This window comes from Stenella coeruleoalba, assembly GCF_951394435.1.
Source record: "Stenella coeruleoalba genome assembly, chromosome: 5".
Lineage (NCBI taxonomy): Eukaryota > Metazoa > Chordata > Mammalia > Artiodactyla > Delphinidae > Stenella > Stenella coeruleoalba.
The window spans coordinates 26,765,456-26,780,482 of record NC_137150.1 but is presented as its reverse complement, the minus strand read 5'-3'; the positions used below and the strand labels follow the sequence as shown (position 1 = coordinate 26,780,482).

Here is a 15,027-nt window from a genome sequence, read left to right as displayed (position 1 = left end):
TAGAAACGAAAACTAAGAAACTTACAAATGCTTATTTATTAACTTATTTAAAAATTACAATAATAAACACATTCCAGGTTAACACATATAACATAATTTGATCCAAAAAATACATTTTCCAAAACAAACTTAGTGTGAAGAGTGGCATCGTGTACATTTTTGCAATCTCTTCAGTGTCTGCCTTGAATATCCTCATGTCTTCTCTGCCTTCAATCTGTTGTGATCTGCCTTTTAGGTCAAAGTATGTGAAGAAAAAAATATGGCCTCACCCAGATATATAGTTGGAAAAGGGAGGAGTATTTTAATCTTTTCAGATAATTGTAGCTATTCTTCTCTGATACTGTACCAGAACTCCATAAGCAATGGTTTCTTAAAGTTTAGCTACAATACAATAAAGTACCTGGAATCACATCAATGAACTCATTATACACTGCTGCATTGAAATCCATTGGTCTATTTTGCCTTTTGAATGAATCTTTTACCCATACATTCTGTGTAACAATATGCATTAATCATTTAGAAGTTAGTGATTTATGGTTAAGTAGATCTTTCTAAAGTTGACATATTTCATTATACATTATCAGTCAGTCATTAATAGCACTACTCACTTCATCAGAAAAGTATTAAAGCATTGGTAAATTGTCTCACTCTCTATGGCAGGCACAAATTTTCCAAAATTGAAGTCTCAACTTTATCATTGGCAACCACTACTATGAGTTCTTTTCCTTGAAGTGACAGGCTTACTTTAAAAGGAAGTTTGCCACACACTCAAGTTTGAATAAACATAGTTTGTCTGTCAATCATTCTTTCAAGTAAGAATAGCATCCCCTACAAAAACGTCCTAGTTTAGCTCCCATTCAACTTAAATCACATGAAAGCTTTTCCTAGAGACAAACCTGCGTACTTTGCTCTGCAAAGATGTTTTATGTGTACTTTCCATTTTGTCACACAGAATATTAAAATACATGTACTCAAGGATTGAGATTTAAAAAAATGGGTAATTTTTACCGCATCATTAAAGTCATTCTTAAGTGAAATTGGCCTTCTTTCTTTCCTTCTTTCTTTCTTTTTACAGTGACTGTATGTCACATAGAATGAGGTCAGATGCTACTAAGGCACCAGCACTTTTATTCACCACTGGTTTTATACCAACAATGCAAATATCAACACAGAGACAAAGTCAAATAATGTCTTAGTGTTCATATGATGATGATTTTGACTTTGTGGACATAGCAGAAAGGGCCTTGGGAATCCAAGGGGTCCACAGTTTACACTTTGAGAACCCCTCTTTTGGAACATCACACCCACATGAAAGAACAGAGGGCACAAGTGTTAGATTCAAAGGGTCTAGACATAGGTCCTTGAGCCACTCCTTACTATCAAAGTGACCTTGGGTGAACCAGGTAATCTCTCTGAGACTCAGTTTCCTCACTTGGAAAATAGAATCAACCCAATCTGTTGGTCAAGGGTATGCAAGAGTAGGAACAAAATACATTCTAAAAATCGATTTCATTCATTCATTCATCAATTTCTTTCATTCATTCATTCATTTCCCCCAGAATCTTAGGGGAGGAATTAGGAGACAACTACACCAATTTCTGCTGGTGTGTCAGGAGGCATGTTACTGCAGAGGCAAAGGTAATTGTGAGATAGAGGTAGGTGATAAGGGGCTGGAGCCATGGAAACCCCACCACCCAGCCCCAGACACTGCAGGGGCTCCTCTTCTGATCTGGCCCCTCCAGGGGGCTCTTGGTGAAGCTGAGTTCAGCCGCCTTAGGCCACAGCCACTGCAAGATAGCCCCATGCTGCTGGCCCCATTTCCCCACAGAACCCGTTGCTGATCCCAAGTGCATGTGCATCTGTGCATTGCACTCCCACACACAGGTCCTGGCAAGCTAAGTCTCCCACCTCAGAAAGCAGATTGGAAAGCAAGATTTTTTTTAACATTTTTGTTTGAATTGTATTTTATTTTTTTATACAGCAGGTTCTTATTAGTTATCCATTTTATACATATTAGTATATATATGTCAATCCCAATCTCCCAATTCATCCCACCACCACCCCTCCCACCACCGCTTTCCCCCGTTGGTGTCCATACGTTTGTTCTCTACATCTGTGTCTCTATTTCTGCCCTGCGAACCAGTTCATTTGTACCATTTTTCTAGGAAAGCAAGATTTTAAAAGTGATATTGTTACTGCGTACAAGCTCCCTCTGCTCACCACATGACAGGCCAATAAATCAGGAGACAAGGTGTTGAGGAAAGGAATAGCAACTTTATTCAGAAAGCCGGGAGTCTGAGAAGTTGGCAAACTAATGTCCTAGAGTACCATCAGGGCCTGGATGCTAGTTTCTTTTATAGAACAGAGATGGGGAGGAGGTGAGGAAGTAAAGTAAAAAGGCCATAAGTCTTGCAAAACATCTCCTGGTTTGGCCAGCCTAGGGGAGGTGATGTGTTAATTTCTTCTTTCTTGCAGCCATTCACAGGTAGGCAGGGTCAGAATGTTTCCCTGTGAGCTGAACTAAAGCACTTTAGTTTAACATTTAGGCAGAGGGGCAATGTTCCCCGAGGGAGGCCATTATGTATGCCAATAGCTATAGACAACATCCTTTTAGTGATCATAGTAACAAATAGCAACAGAGAGCAAAGGTTAAAGTAAAAGAAACAGATCCAACATGGAGTCAGATTTTGTTCTTCCCTGTTACAATATTTTTTATATAGAAACCATTAGGTCTGATCTTTTAAGTACATCTCCCTCCCACTATAGTGCTTTATTAGTTACAACGACTTCTAGCGGCAGGCCTCACAAAAGATCGTGATAGCCCGATGTGTCATTCACAGATACTGGGAACTGCAGTTTTAAATATCCTTACTCCTCAGGATTCTATCCCAGGACATTCCTTCCACAGTCTCTCAACTTGCTGTGCTTTTAATTTGCTATTTGATGTGATTCTAAGTAAAGAAAAATTTTTCAATGATTAGCATAGATTTTACAGTTTATCTTCATACTGTGCAATGCCCATTTGTTTCAAATGCAAACAGAAGAGCAGTTAACTGCTGTGCAGGATCTCTGAAAATTACAGCATTTGCGTGTTCTAGCTCAGGTGTGCATATGTCTTTAATCCTTTAGCAGAGCATTGTAAAGGCTACACAAATGGTACTCCATGGTTTTCATTTCACTTCTTGATATGCGCATATTCTACCAACATTCTCTGCATTTGACTTGCTGATAGTAAGGACGGTGTGAAAAGCAAGGAATAATGGCTTGTTTTATCTTTCCTCTTCTTCTCTGTCATCATTTTCAGCATAAGTGATTGGCTACTACAGGGAAGTAACATAGTAAGAAAGGATAGGACAATGTTCTTCAGTTGCTTGCCTTTTTTCTGTGTTCAAAACAATTTTGGTTCAAACAGAAGGGGTAGCCTCTCGGGGCTGTCAGCTCCCTGCTTAGTGGACTAAGCACTCGTAGCTGTCATATGCTTACCTTGTTCTGTCTCTGAGTCCCCCTGAATGCCGCTCCCCCATCCCCACATCGTGGGTCCACCATAATGCTGTGCTTGTGGTACATCCTGAGCATGAAGATAGATAGATAGATAGATATGAAGAGAGAGCAGGAACGAGGAGGCATGCCTATTACACCCATCTCCACTGCCCGGAACACGCTCCATTGTCCCATCAGGCTTCCTTTACAAAACCCAAGTTCAAAGATAAAATTATTAAGAATTTCAACATGGTGACAGCAGAGATTTCAACCAAGCTCAGGGCCCTCTTGAGTACATGGCCCTCATGTGCATCTCAGGTCACACACTCATGAAACTGGCCCTACCCCATTGCCTCTACTCCGGCCACATCGGTCTCTGCAGTCCCATGTCCCTTCCTTCTGAAGGGCACTACAGTGTGCTGCCCCCTCTGCCTGAAACTCAGTCCCCTCCCTCGTGGCCTGGGTGCCTCCCTGTTTCTCTTCCTGTGATCTCAGCTGAGCCATCACATCCTTAGCTTAGACCTCCCTGCCTGACCTGCCCAGATCAGAAATCTCTTAGCACCAAGAAGCCCTCCTTCAATGCATGTATCACCATCGCCATCCTTCATAAAGTAGCTGATTATCTGATTCCTTATTTCCCTCCCACACGTGACTGCCAGCAGCTTATGGGCCAGGGTTTTGTTCATCACTGTTTTGCCAGTGCTGGGTGCACGGTCCCTAATAAATATGAGGTGAGTGAATGGATGAATAAATGAATGAATGTTTTTGCAACCAGAACACACAGGTCAGATGAAGAGGTGGGATAAATGAGTGTGGCATGAATTCTAGTTTTTGTTTAAAGGGGGCTAAGTCCCATCTCAGTCTGAGCTGGTGCAAACTAAGTGAGCATGGCATCGCCCTTGTGAACTTCACTGTCTCTTCTAGGAGGTAATGAGGACTTGAGGATCGGGTATCTTTATCCCTTAAGGTATACAAGTCGTTTTTTATGTGTCTCCAGCCCCAGCATGGTGCCTTGCACTTACTCACTCCATCCTCAAAAAATTCTGGTTCTATTGAGCTGAAATTAGTTCGATGAAATTACGTTGCCCTGAGGTTTACTTTTTCTTACCTTCCCCTTATGTCTGCGTTTCTCCCTCCTCCTTTGCCTTTTCCTCCTTCCTCTCCTTTCTTCTTGTTCAGGATTTCTGAGCCTTGAGAACTACTTTAGGTGTGATCAGATAGCTCCAACACAAAATGACCCTCATTTATATTTAGTTTAATTGGACTCTTCAAAGAGAAATGGTCTGGTCTGATGGGTCTTAGAATCATGGCTGTAGTTGGGCACTCCAGAGAACACCCCAGAACCAGTCTGGGCTCATTCGCTGCTAATATTCCCACATTGGCATTGATCTTGGGATAGAATCTCAAGGCAGGCATGTCAGAAGTCCATCCCTTCAACCCCAGCCAATTCAGAGCAGAAATGAAACTTGAGGATGCGATGTAACCTGTTCTCCTGCCCTGAAGGCTGCAGAGCTAGCCTTGTCCGAGAGGCAGTAACTGGCCTGAGCAACAGCGATGGAATGGGAACCAGCCTTCTTGTTAGAGCCTGGCCCACAAGCTGTCTGTCTTGTCCATTATTCCACAACTACATTTGAGAAATGGCCAGGAGGGAATGTAGTGAAAGTGGAGTGTTCATAATGAAATTGAGGATTGACGAAATAATAAAAAACAAAAGCCTAAAAGTAAAACTGGTATTGACTGACCATCTCAGAAAACATTGTCAGTAAGAGATCGGGGCACCTTCCTATATGTAAAATGGGGTGGGGACTTCCTCTCCTGAGTGAGCCTTGAGTGGGAATGTAGAATGTTACTGGAAGCAATTCCCTCGGCGGTCCCCTTAGAAGTAACGGGGCTGCTTGGAGACGGCGCGGTGGGGCAGAGAGGGCGTGGAGTTACGACTCAGCCGTACTTGGGGTTTGCACCAACTTCCGCTCTGTGACCTTGAGCAAGTAATAACTCCTTTGATCCTTTTTGCTGTTGTTGTTAATTTGTACGGATTGGTATAAAACACCTGCCTTGCAGGGTTGTTGTGACGATTAAACCAGATCACCTGGGCGGAGGTACAAAGCTCGATGCCTGACACACAGCAGCCACGCAGCCGCGTTACCCCTTCTCCTCACGGTGCCTGTGCTTTGTGGGCAGGTGCCTGGTCGCCCTGAGCCTGAGGCCCCCCTTAAACTCTAGACTGTAGGCACCTCATCCTGGTCGCAGCAGTGCAGCTGGGGCAATGTCAGACCAGGCTTGGGGCATGTCAGGTAGATGTTCTCCCTGCAACATTATCTCCTGGGCCCTTTTACAGGTGACACAGTTGAAACCCAGAGAGTCACTATAATTTGACTAAATCAACAAGTCAGTAGTGAACCTGGAACGTGGCTCAGGCCCCTGGACTCAAGCCTGTGTTTCACTCCCCAGCAGCCTATAGCTGGACACCTTGCTGCCCGTGTCATGTGACACTCACACACCCCTTTGCTCTATGAAGGGTCTTTCTGGACATCTGCACATCGTCTCCCCAACAAGCCTGTAAGCTCCCTCAACACAGGAAGAGAACGTGTCTCAGTACTTTCCAGGACACTTACTACAGGGCTTACAGTCAGGGTTCAAGAAACAAACATCCATCAACTGAGATAAAGAAGATATTTTCGTGGTCTTGTTTTAATGCTATAATACACATGAACCCAGCTGACGGAGAGAAATGTATTCATTTCACAACATGGTCAGCTCTTTAAGAAGTTGGCTTTTCAGGCTCCACAGGGATTCTGGAACTCACATAAACTCACCCCCGCTGTTTGGAGAGAACATGGCAACTCCAAGTGGTGTCCCTGTCCCCGCAGGGAAGTGGTAGGTGAGAGACGTGAAGGGGGGGAGGGGAGAAGGGGGAGGGGGCTACAGCAACGCGGGGTGCTTAAACCAAGAGTAAAGGACAGAGCTAAGCAATGCTGCTCACATTTACTGAGCAAACAGATCACCTGGGGACCCTCATTAAGTTAGCAGATGCAAACTATTATATATAGGCTGGGTAAACAACAAGGTCCTACGATATAGCACAGGGAACTATATCCAATATCCTGTGATAAACTATATAGAAAAGAATATAAGGGCTTCCCTGGTGGCGCAGTGGTTGAGAGTCCGCCTGCCGATGCAGGGGACACGGGTTCGTGCCCCGGTCCGGGAAGATCCCACATGGCGCCGAGCGGCTGAGCCCGTGAGCCATGGCCGCTGAGCCTGCACATCTGGAGCCTGTGCTCCGCAACGGGGGAGGCCACAGCAGTGAGAGGCCCGCGTACCGCAAAAAAAAAAAAAAAAGTATATATATTCTTTCCATTATATATATTCTTTCCATTATATATATATAATCGAATCACTTTGTTGTACAGCAAAAATTACACAATATTGTAAATCAACTATACTTCAAAAAAAAAAAGACATCATGGACACACCAGAAAAAAAAAAAAAAAGATGCATATACTGACTCAGGAGATCCAGGTGGGACCTGGGAGTCTGTATTCCTAACAAGCTCCCCAGGGATGCCCAGGCCGCTGCTTCACAGAGCACACTTTGAAGAATCAAGGATGTTGTCACAAAACAAAAGACACTGAGAACTTTGGCCTTTGTCTCCTTTCCTCTGCAGTCATTTGTCTTTTGACCGCAGGCAAGTTCCTTAATCTCATACTGGGCAGAGGGCAAAGGAGAAACCTCCTGGGAAAAGGGGCAAAGTGAGATATCAGCCAGCTCCCTGCTTGATGAGCACCCACACACCCCACTTTTTCTGCCGGGTACACCGGATGGGGCACATTTCAGTTTTACCATCCAGGACATGAACGTGTTGGTCTGAGTTTAGTTCTAAAGGCCGCTTCTTTTTTTTTTTGCGGTACGCGGGCCTTTCACTGTTGCGGCCTCTCCCGTTGCGGAGCACAGGCTCCGGACGCGCAGGCTCAGCGGCCATGGCTCACGGGCCCAGCCGCTCCGCGGCATGTGGGATCTGCCCTGACCGGGACATGAACCCGCGTCCCCTGCATCGGCAGGCGGACTCTCAACCACTGCGCCACCAGGGAAGCCCAAAGGCCGCTTCTGCATTGACAATTATCTGTGTGGAGGAAATGGTCTGGTTTTGGGTTTGCAAATCTGGTGCAGTCGAAGCTCTGTGTTCAGTGTGGCCGTTCTCAGGATCCCCGCTCTCTGCCTTCCATCCTCCTGCAGGGGAAATCTGTGCATTCAAGATCCATGGCCAGGAGCTGCCCTTCGAGGCTGTGGTGCTCAACAAGACGTCGGGAGAGGGCCGGCTCCGCGCCAGGAGCCCCATCGACTGTGAACTGCAGAAGGAGTACACGTTCATCATCCAGGCCTACGACTGTGGCACGGGGCCCCAGGAGACGGCCTGGAAGAAATCGCACAAGTGAGTGACCTGATGGAGCTCCCTGGACCCCTCACCCCTGCCCTCCCATCTCCATTCACACGCTGCTCTTCAGATATGCCTGTTCAGTGGTCACACCATGCTGCTCCGGCCAGCCCGACTGCTGGCCAGGTCCCCAGGCCCCTACAGGCATCAGCGCGGGCCTCCTTCTACCCCTAGAATACTCCACCCCTCTGCTCCCCATGAAGATACTCCTATTTTTACCATCAGGACTGAGTTCAGATGTCACTTCCTCTGGGAAGCCTTCTGTCAACCAGCCCATCCCTGCAGACCTCGTTGGGACCTTTCCCTGGATTTCTGCCAGGCCATGTGCTTCTCTCCATCACAGCACTTTTCATCTGGCGTTGTAACTCTCAAATAGAGTTTAGCTCAGCCCCTAACCCAGAGTAAGAGTGGTTCAATTCTTACTGGTTGGAGTGAATGAATAGCAGAGGGAATGAGGAGATAGAGGAAATGCGTCACCTAAAGCTCTGTAACTAGGAAGGTCAGAGAAGGGGAGGCACCTCTCTGGGGTGGATTCATCTCAGAGGATCGGGGCAAGGACAGGTAAAGGGGTCTCAGTGGGAGGGAGGACAGAACACTCAGACAACAGCCACCCCGACTGTCTTGTGGTCTCTCTACTCTCCTGACCTTGGGACCTGAGTCAGTACCTGTGGGAGGTGTGGAAGGATGATATGATTCTTTCTTTACCACCATCTCTTCCTTCCTGTGTGTGGTCCTAGGGCCGTGGTCCATATCCAGGTGAAGGACGTCAATGAGTTTGCTCCCACCTTCAAAGAGCCGGCCTACAAGGCTGTCGTGACAGAGGGCAAGATCTACGACAGCATCCTGCAGGTGGAGGCCGTCGACGAGGACTGCTCCCCACAGTACAGCCAGATTTGCAACTATGAAATCGTCACAACTGATGTGCCTTTTGCCATCGACAGAAACGGTGAGTGTCCTGAGAGGACCCCAGTGAATGGAAGCAGGGAAACAGCTCCACCCCCCCACCCCTTTGAAGGCCCAGTGAGGGCTCTGAATGCACTTGGCAGGTGACGCCTCCCTTGCTATCCCTGATGTAGGCTCTGTAACCCAGAACTCAGCCCTGCGCTAGAAGGGATGACCTTACGTAATCAGCAGCCCGGCCAGGTCTAAAACACCCCGGAAACCTCCTCAGTGAATCGTCTATAGAACTCACAATGCCACACATTTGGATACTGAAGACAGGTTGGTTTTCTGGTAGAATTTTCCTGCCGTCATCCAGATGTGAGCCATGCCATCAACTCAGCCACATCTGAGTTTCCTGTATAACACGTGTAACATTAGCCACACCACGACAACCTGCTCCCAGACAGAGAGAAGCTAAAAGAGAAGACGGAGATTTTGGAAACACCGTCCAGGCTATAGATCCATTCAGGAATCTTTAAAGCTCTTGCCAAGGGTTTTTGAGAACTTCCACCCCAGTGAGAACGAGGAATGAAAGACCCCTCCCACCACACTCCAATCTCAAACTAAACTTACTGAACTGAAAAGAATCCTAGAAAGCCATTTGGATATTTCCCCATCACCGTTATTAAAACACTCATTGCGGTGTAAACACCACAGCCAGAGACCCAATCAACTCAGCCCACTTTAACTGTAATTCTCAATAACTTGATATTAATCAAGTCTATTGTCTCATTATTAGCATGAGTGTGTGGGTGTACGTACATTATCCTCACTTTGTTTCAAATAGGATTTAACTGCTCAGTGATGGCAAAGTTGCAAAACCTGAGGCTTATCCACGCCACAAATGTGTATTAAGTGCCAGGTACAGTGCTGGGAACCGGGAATAGAGAGAGAGGGGAAGTCAAAACAGAAGTGGGCCTGCCCACATGGAGCTTACCCTCTAGCAAAAAAAATCAAAATAAAAAATAGAAAGTCAGGCAGAGTCAAGGGTGAGGGTGGGGCACAAAGCGTGCCATGAACCAGGGTTAGGCAGCGAATTAGCCCTCAGCCTCCTGGTAGCCCATGCCTAGAGGGAAATACCATCAGTCACCTGCTCGCCAATCTTCAGTGCTTCCCGTGTTTCTTGATGTTGAGACCAGGGAGAAACTTACCCTGTGACAGAGTCTTCTGCATCCTGAGAATTGCAGTAGATTCCATGGGGCATGGAGGCCAAGGAGACACCCTCATCCTTGGTCTCCTGGAGTTTATGATCTGTCTCAGAAGACGAAACCAATATTCATCAAACAGACAAAATGGTAATAAGGAAGTTTCCTTAAAAGATGCTCAAACATGTGGCCAGCGTCATACACCTGGACGTCACTAGAGGCTAAGTGTGTAGGACACAAGATCAACGCATGAGAAAGCGAAGGAGAGAATACTGGACTTTAAAGTTCGGTTCAGGACTAAGAAGCAGGTGATTTCAATTAGAAGAACTGCTCCTGATAGCCTTTCCTACAGGCCCTATGAAGTGGCTGGCCTGTCCCCACCACACAGACATACATGACACACGCACACACGTACACACACACACACGCCACTCTACAAAATATGAAACAACTGCTTTGTATGTTTCTGGTCCCCTATGATCAGCTGTGCTGTCTATGTCCACAAGAGCTGTGGAACTTGGGGAGTGACAAATCCTTGCTGAAGAGCTAGACTGGACATGGGGGAGGGTATCTGGAACAAGTGGTCACTGCCCTTGGCCTCCTGCTTAGTTCTGGAGAGCCACGACCCGGGAGAGAGGAGATGCAAATTCCTTCACCTGAGGGTAAACTGCCCCAGTCACGAAGATAATTACTCACCTTGATGAGCCATTTCACTAACACATGCCAATTTATTTACCTAGCTGTCTCATTAAAAGTGAGTAATGGTCCTTTGCCAGGCCTTTGCCTCCAGCGTTGGTTTACAGCCTGAGATGAAGAGGAGAGCCGGCACTCTGGGAGCGTGCCCCCCCTCCCCGCCCACCCCGCCCATGGCGAGGTTTACAAAAGCATTTCTCAAGTAATGAAGGCAGGACCTAAGGGCAGACGCAGAAGCAGCTCCCATTCTAATGAGCTTCCCAGTTGGCCCTTATCCATCACTTCTTCCAGTGACCTTGCCAGCTCCTTGAAGAAGTTCTTTGCATGCACATTTGAAAAAGTACTGCTGGGCTTCCCTGGTGGCACAGTGGTTAAGAATCCACCTGCCAATGCAGGCGACATGGTTCCAGCCCTGGCCCGGGAAGATCCCACATGCCGCAGAGCAACTAAGCCCGGCGCACCACAACTACTGAGCCCGCGCACCACAACTACTGAAGCCTGCACATCTACAGCCCTTGCTCCACAGCAAGAGAAGCCACCGCAATGAGAAGCCCGTGCACCACAACAAAGAGTAGCCCTGGCTCACCGCAACTAGAGAAAGCCCGCGCGCAGCAACGAAGACCCAACGCAGCCAAAAATAAAATTAATTAATTAATTTAAAAAAAAAAGAAAAAGTACTATTGAGTTGGGCTCCACTCATTCAGGCCCCAGGACTTTTTCTTTTAACACAAGATTCAACCTCTTCCAACCAGAAGTCTTCGGCCCCCCTTCCCTTGAATTCCTCCCCTGAAAACTCATGGCAGTAAGAGTCCCTGCCCCACTGTGGGGTAGTGAGGCCTCAGGGAGAGGCAGTGCCTGGGGATGATGTTCACAGGTACTTAGCATATAGTGTTCCATTCATGGCGCCATGATTATTAGATATTTACCTGGGTGACTGGGACACGAAGGGTATTCATTCCTCATGGATTTACAGACTGAAATTGTGAGCCAATAACTGAGTTGGTGGCATTACCTCCCTCTTGGGAAATTCTGGATCCATTTCAGACGGCTTCCAGCCCCCCATCTTCTAGCATTTGGCTGGTCTCTCTGAGGTTGGGAGGGCCTCCTTCCTCACTTCCATTGAACTGATGGAAAAACTGATTCCTAAAGCATGAAGAGCTGGCCATATAGCAGCTGTCACCTCAGTGGCAGAGTGGGGACTGGAGCCAGGTCCCCCGAGTGTTGGTCCCAAAGCCTTTTCACCAGTGATATTATCACTGTCTTCAGTGACGTTTGACAGGAACACATGGCAGTGGTATTTAAGTTCAAAAATACAAAGGTGTCTTAATCCTACGCCTACCACTCTGTGTATGTGTGTGTGTGTGAGAGAGAGAGACGTCCTTGACAAGCTACTTAAACCTGGCCTCAGATCCTCATTGTAACATGGGAATTAAGTATTGCACTCAGCCAGGGATGGGAATGATGGCTAAGGGAGCATCAGGGCTCTCGGTGACACCCGGTCTCCACTTGGCAGACTTTTCTACCTTCCAAGCAGTGGTTGGTCTCATGCAGCCTCTGCTGAGCCCTCCACAGGCTGCCCTGGTGAGTAACAGGCATCGGATACCTATGAGCACAGTGTGTCCTCAAGTCTGTCTGTTCTCCAAGTACATGAAAACACTTCTCTTCCACCTGAATAGAAGAGAAACGCACGTCCTTTGTGGAAAACAAGGGAAGCATAGAAAAGTATAAGAAGTAAGTCACCTGTTATCCCACCAAAGAGAACCACTACTGACATTCTACCAGCACTTCTTCTATGAAGTTCTTGAACAAAATAAGGCCACGCTTTCCTTGCTTTTCTTTATCTTCCCCTTTTCACTTAACATTCGATTGTGTGGATTTTTTCCATCCATAAACATGCTTCGTAATTAGCACTTTTAGCATGAACAGCAGTCCGTCGAAGCAGAGAATCAGGCTTAGCTTGTCTCTTCCTATTGGACATCCAGTTTCTTTAGTCTTTTTCAATGTCATAAAGAATGCTTAGATGAACATATTTGCACCTCTGTCTGCAATTTTTATCATTTTTTCTGGAGTCAGTTGTTAGACGTGGAATTGCATGGCCAAAAGGTATGAACACTTGCAAAGTGACTGGCCTGCATAAGTTTCCTACAGGGCGACTCCGATTTAAATTCCATCAGAAGGAGGGTGCAGGTAAGTGCACTTGTCTCATTGCAACCCCTACTCCACCTGAGGTTTTAAAAAATACCTTCACTATGACACGTGGTAGGTACGGATAGTTCTTTGAGAGTTAACCTTCCCAAGTTCATCTGGAACAGAGAAATAAGCCCAGAGATCAGAACTCACCTGGGTTAACTGTGGACTCGGTTCTCCTGAGAAGGCACCTCTAGGAGAAATCATTCACATGTGGGGAAAATAACACAATTGTCACAGAAGCAAAAAGGAGGGCTGTTTCTGATCTTTCAAAATGTTTTTAAATGTGTGACTTAGCCAGACACGACCCTTCCCTCTACAACCATCAGTGAAAATGTTATACTCTGAGGCTTCAAATCCTGTGCTCTGAAACCCATTCTCCCATGCGTGAAGTCGGTGGTGGTGGAGAAGGTAGTTTCTCAGTTTCATTAAGACTTCTTACAGAAGGGGAGCTGCCGTAAATTGAGCCAAGGATTGCGGGCTCGTGTGTTTATTTATTTTTCTACCGCAATCAGTAGTGTTTGGTCTGCTGAATGTCACACGGACAGTAAACCCTGAGCCTTCCTCTTCTACGAGGTGTATCTTTTGAGAGCCGTTTAACTTTAAAGAAAGTTAAAACCTTTTGTTCAATTAGATGTTGCTGAAACATATTTCTCGTGGTCCTATTGCAGTGCTTCCACCTGGCAGAAGTCCTCCCCTGTGATGGCTCTAACCACGAACTAATTTATTAACAGAAGCCACAGGGAATGTTACCAACCCCACAGTGAGCTGTTGCAGATGTGCTTGGGACCCCGAGCTGAGACCGAAACAAATATTTGGAGAAAAAGGAAAGGGATTCTGAACATCCGCCACAAGGCCAAAGATACAGCAAACACATTTTTATTCAGAGATTCTTGACCGGCTTTCTTAAAGGAAACTTGACTTCCAATCACTGGCTGCAGCTGCATTTTTAGAAACAGTCCAGAGCAGAGAGCAGAAGAAATGATTCCAATTCTTGGTCCAATGTCTTGGGCAACTTCGTACCCCCTGACCCTCCACACCCTGACCTATGCTCACGTTCATAGCACCTGCTCATGACCTCGTGCTGAGTACTGTCTTACTAATATTGAGTGATGGGTGGATGAATGTTTCCTATCTTTAACACGTGATGTGGCTTTTCTAATTTTCTGAGCTTTCTTGGGTCAGTCCCTGTTGTCTCAATTTGCATGAACAATATACATCAGTTGGCATGGAAGAAAACTCATTAAAAAGTTTCCCCTTAGTTTTGATGAAACAGAAAAATATACCTGAGTCACACAGACATAGGCAACAGACTTGTGGTTGCCAAGGAGGTTGTTTGGGATTAGCAGATGCAAACTAGTATTACATAGGGTGGATGAACAAGGTCCTACAATATAGCACAGGGAAGAATATTCAATATCCTGTGATAAATCATAATGGAAAAGAATATGAAAAAGAATGTATATCTATGTATAAATGAATCACTTTGCTGTACAGCAGAAATTAACACAGCATTGTAAATCAACTATACTTCAATAAATTTTTTTTTTTAATTTTAACAAAGGTGCACAAAAATGAAATATATATACCTGAGTCAGCCATTCCATGTTTGTGTATTTGCTTGTTGGTTTATTTGGGGTTTTTTTGTTTTTTTAACATCTTTATTGGAGTATAATTGCTTTCCAATGGTGTGTTAGTTTCTGCTTTATAACAAAGTGAATCAACTATACATATACATATGTCCCCGTATCTCTTCCCTCTTGCATCTCCCTCCCTCCCACCCTCCCTATCCCACCCCTCTAGGTGGTCACAAAGCACCGAGCTGATCTCCCTGTGCTATGCGGCTGCTTCCCACTAGGTATCATCGGTTTTACATTTAGGAGTGTATATATGTCCATGCCACTCTCTTGATTTCGCTTCTGGCAAAAGATGGTGACATCATTTGAATTCTAATTTGCTGTCAGCTCCACCATTGAAAAAAAAAAAAGCCAGAATGAAATTATTCTCAACAAAGGGAGACTTTAAGCGCTGGGAATCAAAAAGTAAAAAGTAGGGCTTCCCTGGTGGCGCAGTGGTTGAGAGTCTGCCTGCTAATGCAGGGGACACGGGTTCGTGCCCTGGTCCGGGAAGATCCCACATGCCGCG

General features: G+C 46.0%; 1 protein-coding gene across 2 annotated transcripts in view; it reads left to right on the top strand.

Annotated features, from left to right (window-relative positions):
• Nucleotides 1-15,027, top strand: part of CLSTN2 (calsyntenin 2) — a gene marked incomplete at its 3' end in the record, with an annotated part of 635,319 nt that overhangs the window by 479,233 nt on the left and 141,059 nt on the right. For both annotated transcript variants that reach the window (XM_079922344.1, XM_079922343.1), the window contains exons 3-4: nucleotides 7,717-7,912; nucleotides 8,653-8,861. In XM_079922344.1, the coding sequence (XP_079778470.1) occupies nucleotides 7,717-7,912; nucleotides 8,653-8,861 (405 nt within the window). The remainder of the gene's footprint in view (nucleotides 1-7,716; nucleotides 7,913-8,652; nucleotides 8,862-15,027) is intronic.